The 10,000-nt window shown below is 46.9% G+C and overlaps 1 protein-coding gene across 1 annotated transcript in view; it reads right to left on the bottom strand.

Moving 5' to 3' along the window:
- Positions 1-10,000, bottom strand: part of LOC143288082 (uncharacterized) — a 361,766-nt gene that overhangs the window by 305,660 nt on the left and 46,106 nt on the right. Inside the window, exon 4 of the mRNA XM_076596359.1 lies at positions 7,121-7,202. Coding sequence (XP_076452474.1) covers positions 7,121-7,202 — 82 coding nt within the window. The remainder of the gene's footprint in view (positions 1-7,120; positions 7,203-10,000) is intronic.

Below are 10,000 nucleotides of genomic sequence, written 5' to 3'. Positions count from 1 at the left end.
TTTTGTCTTATTTTTTTCCTAAGTTAATCAAATGTTCAAAGAAACCACTTCGCTTTGCTGTGATTTGCGTCTTTCCTTCCTTCTTTCTCTTCCTTCTTCCTTCCTTCCTTCCTTCCCTCTCCCCTCCCTCCCCCGCCTTTCTTTCTTCCCCTTCCTTCCTTCCGTCTTTCTTTCTTTTCTTTTCTTCATTTCCAACCTTCCTTCCTTCCTTTCTTTCTTTCCTTCCTTCCCTCCCTTCCTCCTGCATTTCTTTCCTTCTTTCCCTCCTTCCTTCCCTCGGTCTTTCTTTCTTTCCTTCCCTTCCTCCTTCCTTTCTTTCTTCCTGTCTTTCTTCCTTTTCTTCCTTCTCTTTCTTCTCCCTCCCGCCTTTCTATCTTTTTGCTCCCTGTCTCACACAGAATAAAGTACAAGATCAGCACTCTATGTTATAAATGTATTCACAATTCTGCCCCTTCCTATCTTTGTGGCCGCCTTCACCTCTACACTCCATCTCGCCCTCTTCGATCGGCTTCGGATCCACTCTGTTTACGCATACCCAGATTCAAACACTCCACTGTTGGACGCCGTTCTTTCTCTGTCTCTGGACCTTGCATTTGGAATGAACTTCCTCTTTCGCTTCGTCAGGTCTCCGCACTCAGCTCTCTGAAGTCTGGCCTTAGAACCCCACCTCTTTCCCAAGATAGCCTCCCTCCCCTGCCTCTTCCTTGTCTCCAGTTTCTTCTTCAGTTTTAGAGTCATGCATGCGTGTGAATGACTGGTGTGAAAGCGCCTTGATTTGTCTCTGCACAAGATTCAACGCTATATAAATACTATCATTATTATTATTATTATCTTTTTTTTCTTCTTTCCATCCTCTCTTCTTTCTTTTCCCTTCTTCCTTCCTACCTTCCCTATTTTTTTTCCATTTTCCTTCCTACTTTCCTTCCTCCCTTCCTTCCTTTCTTCCGTTTATTCATTTACTATTTTAGCGAACAATGACCGCAAAATTGCTTCAATGACGCAACAGAACACTGAGAGCAACTTCAACGCAGACACCAGATGTAAAACAGTGATAGAAACGAGCGAGTCGATGCTGTAGAACGGGATATTTTTTTTATTATCTGAAGTCATAATATACATATACACACAGTTCTTGTCTGATATTGCGTTATAATTACCTCATCAAGCCGCTGTCATAGGAGGGGTGCGGGGGTGGGGGTGGGGTGGGGGGGGGGGACGTGTCATGATAGTAGATGTGATCATAATATCTAAATCATCGGCATAGCAGACGCTTTAGTTTTGATGTGTCTTGTGTTTGTTATTTTGTTATCTTGGCAATCACCGTATTCAGTGTGTGTGTGTGTGTGTGTGTGTGTGTGTGTGTGTGTGTGTGTGTGTGTGTGTGTGTGTGTGTGTGTATACATGTATAGATTTTGGTCGGTGTGTCATGGATATTTGTGTAAACTTTCAAGTATACCGCGTGCGTGTATGTGTGCGCACAAGTGCTTTGTGTGTGTATGCGCGCGAGCGTGAGCCACTCTCTCTCTCTCTTTCTCTCTCTCTCTCTCTCGCTCTGTCCTTCTCTTTCTCCGTCTCTCTGTTCCCCCCCTCTCTCTGCAGCCCTTCCCTCTCTGTCTGTCTGTCTCTCTATTCCTCTCTCTCTCTCTCTCTCCACCCCTTCATCTCTCTCTTTCTCTCTCTCTCCCTTGCTCTTTTTGTCTGTCTCTTTGTTCCCCCACTCTCTTTATCTATAGTTTCCTCCTTCTCTCTCTCTCTCTCTCTCTCTCTCTCTCTCTCCTTTTCTCTCTCTGCCCAACACCCCCCCCCCCTCTCTCTCTCTCTCCACCCCTTTCCTTCCCCCCCTCTCTCTCTTTCTGTCTCGGTCTCAGTCTCTCCCTCCCTCTCTCCACCCCCATTCCTCTCACTATCCCCCCCCTCTCTCTCTCTCCTTTTCTCTCTCTGCCCAAACCCCCCGCCCTATCTCTCTCCACCCCTTTCCTTCCCCCCCCCTCTCTCTTTCTGTCTCGGCCTCAGTCTCTCCCTCCCTCTCTCCACCCCCATTCCTCTCACTATCCCCCCCCTCTCTCTCTCTACCTCTCTTTCCATCTCCCTTCCTCCCACTATATCTCTCTCTCCCTCTTTTTTTTCTGTACCTCTCTGTTTCCCCTCTTTCTTTTTCTCTCCACTGCCTCCATCACTCTTTCTATCTTGTCTCTCTCTGTCTGTCCCCTCCTCCCCCTTCTCTCTCTCTGTCCCCTCCCTCCCTCTCTCTATCTACATCCCTTCCCTCCCCTCTCTCTATATGTCTCAGCCTCCCTTCACCCTCTCTCTCTTTCCATCTCCCTTCCTTCCACTATCTCTCTCTTCCAATCCTCTCTCTCCCCCCCCTCTCTCTCTCTGTCCCCTCCCTCCCTCTCTCTATCTACATCCCTTCCCTCCCCTCTCTCTGTATGTCTCGGTCTCTCCCCCCCCACTCCCCGCCCCCCTTCTGTCTCTTTCCATCTCTCATTCTCCCACTATCTCTCTCTTCCATTCTCCTCCCTTTCTCTCTCTCTCCCTCTATCTCTTTCTATCTCCCTTCCTCCCACTATCTCTCTCTTCCAATCCTCTCTCTCCCCCTCTCTCCCTCTCTCTGCCCACCTCTCTCTTCCCCCTCTCTCTCTCTTTCCATCTCCCTTCCTCCGACTATCTCTCTCTTCCATTCCCCTCTCTCCCTCCCCCTCCCTCTCCCTCTCACTCCCCCCCCCCTCTCTCTCCCCCCCTCTCTCTCTCTCATCTCATCCTCGTTTTCTCTCTCTCTCTCCCCCTCTCTCTCCCACTCTCTCTCTCTCTCTCTCTCTCTCACTCTTCTCCTCTTTACCCCCCCCCCCCTCATCCCCCCCCCCCTCAGGTGACAGACGAGGTGAATAATTGACAGACCAACCTCTCTCTCCCTCCCTTCGAGAGCGCAAAGAACCCGAGCTGACCCCCCTGTCGCAGCAACGAGCCAGATAACATGGTTATACATATACATATATCTTTCCCTTTCTGTGTCCTTTATTTCATTATTCCTGCAGAAATACACCGTGCGTGTGTGTGTGTGTATTTATGTGTGTGTGTGTGTGTGTGTGTGTGCGCGCGCGCGCGCGCGCGTTCGCGAGTGTGTGCGTGCGCGTGCGCGTCTGAATGAGTGATTATCCGTATCTGAATTCCTGACTGTCTGATTGATTCTCTGGGTTATTCTTTTTAGTCAATTTATTTTTGTCTGCGTGATTTTCATTAACTGACTGAATGACGGATTGATTGATTGATGGGTTGGTTGGCTGGTTGGTTGGTTGGTTGGTTGGTTGACTGAATGACTGATACGTGCGCGCACGCGTGTGTACGAACCGCCGGAGAGACATCTACGGAAAACATCAACAACAACGACAACAACAGCAACACCCCTAACAAAAAAATACGTGCGTGTATGTTGTATCATACACAACTTTTTTCTTTCTCCTCTTATCTCCTCTAAACCCCCATTCCATCCCCGCCCAACACACACACACACACACACACACACACACACACACACACACACGGACACACCCTTTAACTCCTCCCACTCCCAGCAGCACCACCCCACCCCCCTCCCCTCGTCCCCTGACCCCACTCCTTCCCATCCTACCTCTCCACCAAACCCTCACACCAGTCACCATTTTATTGTACTAACCATCTGTGGCAACCAACTTCGTGGGGGGGAGGGGGGGAGGGGGAGGGGGGAGGAGGAGGGGGGGGGGAGGGAGGGGGAGGGGGTGCAAGCTTCGCTAATTGGAAGTCCACGACGAGAACCTCAGCCGAGGGCAGCCAACACTACACAAACCTTCCTTATCGATTCGACCCAGGCCCAAGTCTGTCTGTCGTCGTCGTCACCCCCCCCCCCCCCCCCACCCCCCCCCCCACACACACCCCCAAACCTCCCACCCACCTCCACCCCCACCCCCCCCGTCCCACAACCCACCCCTCCTCCTCCTCCCACAGTACCCGCCTTCCCTTCTCTGAGACCTTCCTTCCTTCTGCGGCCTTTATCAGCAAGAATTTTGAAGGAGACAAAAAAAAAAAAAAAAAAAAAAAAGAAAAAAAAAGCCAAACCCAAAACAATCCGTCAACAACTCCTGTACCCCCTCCCCCCTCCTCCTCTACCCCCCTCGCCCCCCCCACCACACGCACACCCCCTCCACCCCCTACCACCCCTTCCCAACCCCCCCCCCTTTTTTTTTCCACCCTTCCGGGCTCTTCCTCCAATCCACCTCCCTCCCCCCATCTCTCCCCTCCTCCTCCCCCGCCCCCCCCCCCCCCACACACACACCCCAACACACACACACACATACACACACTCCCCTCCGCTAAGCATCTTAATTAAATTAGCTTTGGCCCGGGTGTGCGCAATGAGATTGGGATTGGGAGTGGTGGGTGGGTGGGTCCAGGGGGGGGGGGGGTGTTGGGTGTGTGTGTGGGGGGGGGGGGGGGTGAATCGATAAAACGGACAGACAGACAGACGGACTGACAGTGAGACGCATGGAGGGAACGGGGGGTAGTGCGGGGGGGGAGTGGGGGGGGGGCGGGGGGGTGGGCGGGGGAAGAGGTGAGGTTGGGACTGAGGAGAGGTGGGTGGGTGAGTGGGTGCGTGGTTGGGGGTGGGAGGGCAGGGGGAGGGGGGGAGGGGGGCTTCTGATTCCTATGAATAACCCGCACACTAACAATCAATAGGATTAGTAATGTTACCAACAATACTGCTAATACTGCAAAATGGTAGAGCTGTGATGAGATGAAGGATTCATTTTGGCTTTGTAAAATCGGTTGGGTTGTTTGGTACTGCAGGTTGAGTTAAACGACCTCGCATCATGAATGATAAATACACTACTACTAATATTAGTAATGACAACAACAACAGCAACCACAACAGCAATAACTGCAAAAAAAAAAACCAAAAAAAAAAACCGATAGCAGAGTCAGACAAGAGTTTGACGATTTGATTGGCTCGCGTCCTTTATCAATTAGGATCAACTTGTTCGAAGCTACAGCTTTTAGTGAAACGACCCAAGTGCACTGGTTGTATCCTTATCCCTTACGGTTGAGTTGGATGACTCATTTTTCCTTGCATTATTATCGCTTACAGTTGATTTTTTTGACAACCTATAATTTTGCATCATAATCACTCACGGCTGAGACTGGCGACTGACCGACTTCCATCCTTATCAATTACAGCTGACGGAGTTCAGCGACCAATAGGCTTCCGGTCTTATCGATTACGACTTAGTATGACGACCGACCTATAACCTCGCTTCCTTATCAATTGCGGCTGAGTATGACGAATGATTAGATTCCATCCTTATTCAGCGATCTTTTGGATTTCAGTCTTGTCAATTACGGTCGATTATGACGACTAACTGGCTTGTATTCTTATCATCCATTACGGCTGAGTATGACGACCTGTATTATTGCATTTCTCATCAGTTACTGTTGGGTATGACAACTGATTGATTGGCTTGCATTCTTATCAATTACGGTTGAAATCCAACGACCGTTTGGATTTCAGACTTATCAATCACGGTTGATTATGACGACTAACTGGCTTGTATTCTTATCGATTACGGCTCATTATGACGACCTGTATTCTTACATCCTCATCAGTTACTGTTGGGTATGACGACTGATTGATTGGCTTGCATTCTTATCAATTACGGTTGAAATCCAACGACCGTTGGGATTTCAGACTTATCAATTACGGTTGATTATGACAACTAATTGGCTTGTATTCTTATCGATTACGGCTCATTATGACGACCTGTATTATTGCATTTCTCATCAGTTACTGTTGGGTATGGCGACTGACTGGCTTGCATTCTTATCAATTACGGCCGAATTCAGCAACCTATAGGCTTTCAGTCTTATCAGTTACGGTTGATTATGACGACTTATTGGCTTGTATTCTTATCGATTACGGCTCATTATGACGACCTGTATTCTTACATCCTCATCAGTTACGGTTGGGTATGACGAATGATTGATTGGCTTGCATTCTTATCAATTACGGTTGAAATCAGCGACCTTTTGGATTTCCGTCTTATTAATTACGGTCGATTATGACGACTAATTGGCTTGTATTCTTATCAATTACGGTTGGATATGACGACTGATTTATTTTGCATCCTTATCAATTACGGTTGAATTCAGCGACCTATAAGCTTCCAGTCTTATCAGTTGCGGTTGATTATGACGACTGATTAATTTGCATTCTTATAAAATACAGTTGATTTTGACGACCGATAATCATTCATTCTCATCAATTGCGAATGAGTCTGACGACCTATAATCTTGCATCCTAAAAAAAAAAAAAAAAATTACGGTTGAGTATGACAACTGATTGGATTGCATCAAGGTTATCAATTCCGGTTGAGTATGAATGAAGACCTATAGGCTTCCAGTCTTATCAATTCCGGTTGAGTATGAATGAAGACCTATAGGCTTCCAGTCTTATCAATTCCGGTTGAGTATGAATGAAGACCTATAGGCTTCCAGTCTTATCAATTCCGGTTGAGTATGAATGAAGACCTATAGGCTTCCAGTCTTATCAGTTCCGGTTGCGTATGAAGACCCAGAATCTTGCATCCTCGTGAGTGGCGGTTGAGGTAAGTGGTGTTTTGATTTTAGCGAGAATCTAAATGAATGAGTTGCCGATTATCGAGGCCCGCAAGCTCACTTCTGATCACAGTGACATGACAGCCTTTTTACTGCCGAGCAAATAATTCGTCAGCATCGGTCAACGAAAGGGAGAGGCAGAGATGGGGAGAATAAGAGAAGAAGAAAAAAGCAGAGAGGAAGGGAGGGAGGGAGGGAGAGAGAGAGAGAGAGAGAGAGAGAGACAGAGACAGAGAGACAGACAGAGACAGAGACACAGAGAGAGAGAGAAGGAGGGAGAGACGGAGGGAGGGAGACAGACACACAGATAGACAGGGCGGGAAAGCGCGCGCGCACTCACCTATAAAATGATACACACGAGGGCACACAAAGGCAAACACACACACACACACACACACACACACACACACACACACACACACACACACACACACACACATACACACACACGCACACGCACACACACACACACACTGACCGTGAACGTTTGGTCGAGGGGTCCTTCATAACCATAGTCTCCTTGATCTCCCCGTACTTTTCAAAGTAGGCCCTCAGAGAATCTGCAACAACGACACACAGATAGAGAACGTCATTACCATTCACATTATTTGATCTCATCACCATCATCATCATCATCATCATCATCATCATCATCTCTCAACAAGGATACAGAGAGCGAACGTCATTATCATTCACATTATTTGATATCATCATCATCGTCATCGTCATCATCATCATCATCGTCATCTCTCAACAAGGACACACAGAGAGAACGTCATTATCATTCACATTATTTGATATCATCATCATCGTCGTCGTCGTCGTCATCATGGTTATCTCTCAACAAGGACACACAGAGAGAACGTCATTATCATTCACATTATTTGATATCATCATCATCATCGTCGTCGTCGTCGTCATTGTCGTCGTCGTCATCATCGTTATCTCTCAGCAAGGACACACAGAGAGAACGTCATTATCATTCACATTATTTGATATCATCATCATCGTCGTCGTCGTCGTCATCATCGTTATCTCTCAACAAGGACACACAGAGAGAACGTCATTATCATTCACATTATTTGATATCATCACCATCATCATCATCGTCGTCGTCGTCATCATCATCTCATCATCATAATCTCTCAACAAGGATACCGAGAGCTGACGTCATTATCATTCACATTATTCTGATATCATCATCATCATCGTCGTCGTCGTCGTTGTCGTCGTCGTCATCATCATCATCATCTCTCAACAAGGATACAGAGAGCGAACGTCATCATCATCCACAATATTTGATATCATCATCATCATCATCATCATCATCTCTCATCAAGGATACAGAGAGCGAATGTCATTAATATTTACAATATTATATATCATCATCATCATCATCATCATTGTCGTTGTCGTCGTCGTCGTCATCATCATCATCATCGTCGTCGTGGTCGTCATCATTATCTTCGTCTTCTTCGTCTCAACAAAAACAACAATAAACAAACTTTTTTCCCCTTAATTTCCCTTTTTTTCAAAACACACAAATCACAAAAAAAAATAATTATAACAATACAAAACACGCACTTTATAAAGTTAGCTAAATTATGCTGTTGTTGTTGTTGTTGTTATTGTTGTCTGAAGTTGTAGTTTTTTTAAATTTCATTTTATCTTATTCAATACATGTTACACTTTAACACTGGAGAAAGCACAAAAAGACAGGGATTATCCAAATCAGTATAACATCATGCTTTTCACAATTTTTAACAGCAGTTGAGAATACTTCTTCTTCGTTCGTGGGCTGCAACTCCCACGTTCACTCGTTTGTACACGAGCGCCCTTTTACGTGTATGACCGTTTTTATCCCACCATGTAGGCAGCCATACTCCGTTTTCTGGAGGGGGGTGCATGCTGGATATTTTCTTGTTTCCATAACCCACCGAACGCTGACATGGATTACAGGACCTTTAACGTGATCTTTAATTTGATCTTCTGCTTGCGGTATACAAACGAAGGGGGCTCAGGCACTGAGCAGGTCTGCACAAAATAATTATGTTGACCTGGGAGATCGTGAAAAAAAAAAAAAAAAAAAATTCTCCATCCTTTAACCCACCAGGCGCCGTTACCGAGATTCGAATCCGGGACCCTCAGATTGAAAGTCCCACACTTTAAACACTCGGCTATTGAAGCCTGTCAGTTGAGAATACGAAAGACATAGCAATTGATAAAATAATCATATATACACTTGCTAGCTTGTTACGGACAGGCAGAGACTTGAGCGCAGAGAGTGGGGTGGGGGAGGGTGGGGGGGTGGGGGGGGGGGAGATGGTGGCGCAGGGAAGGAAGAGGGAGGGGTGCATATTTCTGAGGCGTAGAAAGAGGAGACTTTTTGTGTGTGGGGTGTGGGGGGGGGGGGGGGGGGGAGGGGGGGCAGGAAAAAAACACAACAAACCACAGAATAAAGGGACGTAATCAGGGCCCCGATCAGACAAGGCAAAACACTCAACTGGCAGTGAAGCCCGCATTCTCTCTCTCTCTCTCTCTCTCTCTCTCTCTCTCTCTCTCTCTCTCTCTCTCCAACACAAAACACACACATCATACCTGAAACTTCCACCTCCCCCCCCCCCCCGCACACACGCGCGCACACACACACACGCATACACACACACACACACACACACACACACACACACACACACACACACACACACACACACACTCAACACGAACACCCCTCTGCTGCTACTACTACTACTACTACACAATTACTCCTCCTTCCCCAATCTGTGTAGTCAGTCAAAAGAGACAGACAGACAGACAGACAGACAGACAGAGAGAGAGAGAGAGAGAGAGAGAGAGAGAGAGAGAGAGAGAGAGAGAGAGAGAGAGAGAGAGAGACTCGACGCGATGCCTATTGTTTCGTGCACATTACCTCCCCATTACCACCACGCAAGAAATATCCTCATGAAATTGCTCACACACACACAAAAATAGAAAGACCAAAGACCCCCTCCCCCCCTCCCAATTCATCCCCACCCCCACTAAAAATAAAAAAAAAAAAAAAAATGCTCATACAATCATACACGTCTACATTCCTTGCATACGGTTCACACACACACACACACACAAGTTAAGGAGCGCTTCGGAATTGAAGTTTATTTCTCAGGGGTGTGTGATAAGAAACTCTAGGGAGAGCTGGACAGTGCAAGGTCTTCAGAAAAGAAGCTGCGCTCCTTGTATATAATTATATGGTTCACAAAAAAAGTTAAGGAGCACCTGGGAAATTGAAGTTTCCTTCTCTTGATAAGAAACTCTTGAGAGAGCTGGACAAGTACAAGGCCTTCAGAGAAGAAGCTACACT

Source organism: Babylonia areolata, chromosome 12, assembly GCF_041734735.1.
Source record: "Babylonia areolata isolate BAREFJ2019XMU chromosome 12, ASM4173473v1, whole genome shotgun sequence".
Taxonomy (NCBI): Eukaryota; Metazoa; Mollusca; class Gastropoda; order Neogastropoda; family Buccinidae; genus Babylonia; species Babylonia areolata.
This window is presented reverse-complemented; position numbering and strand designations above follow the sequence as displayed.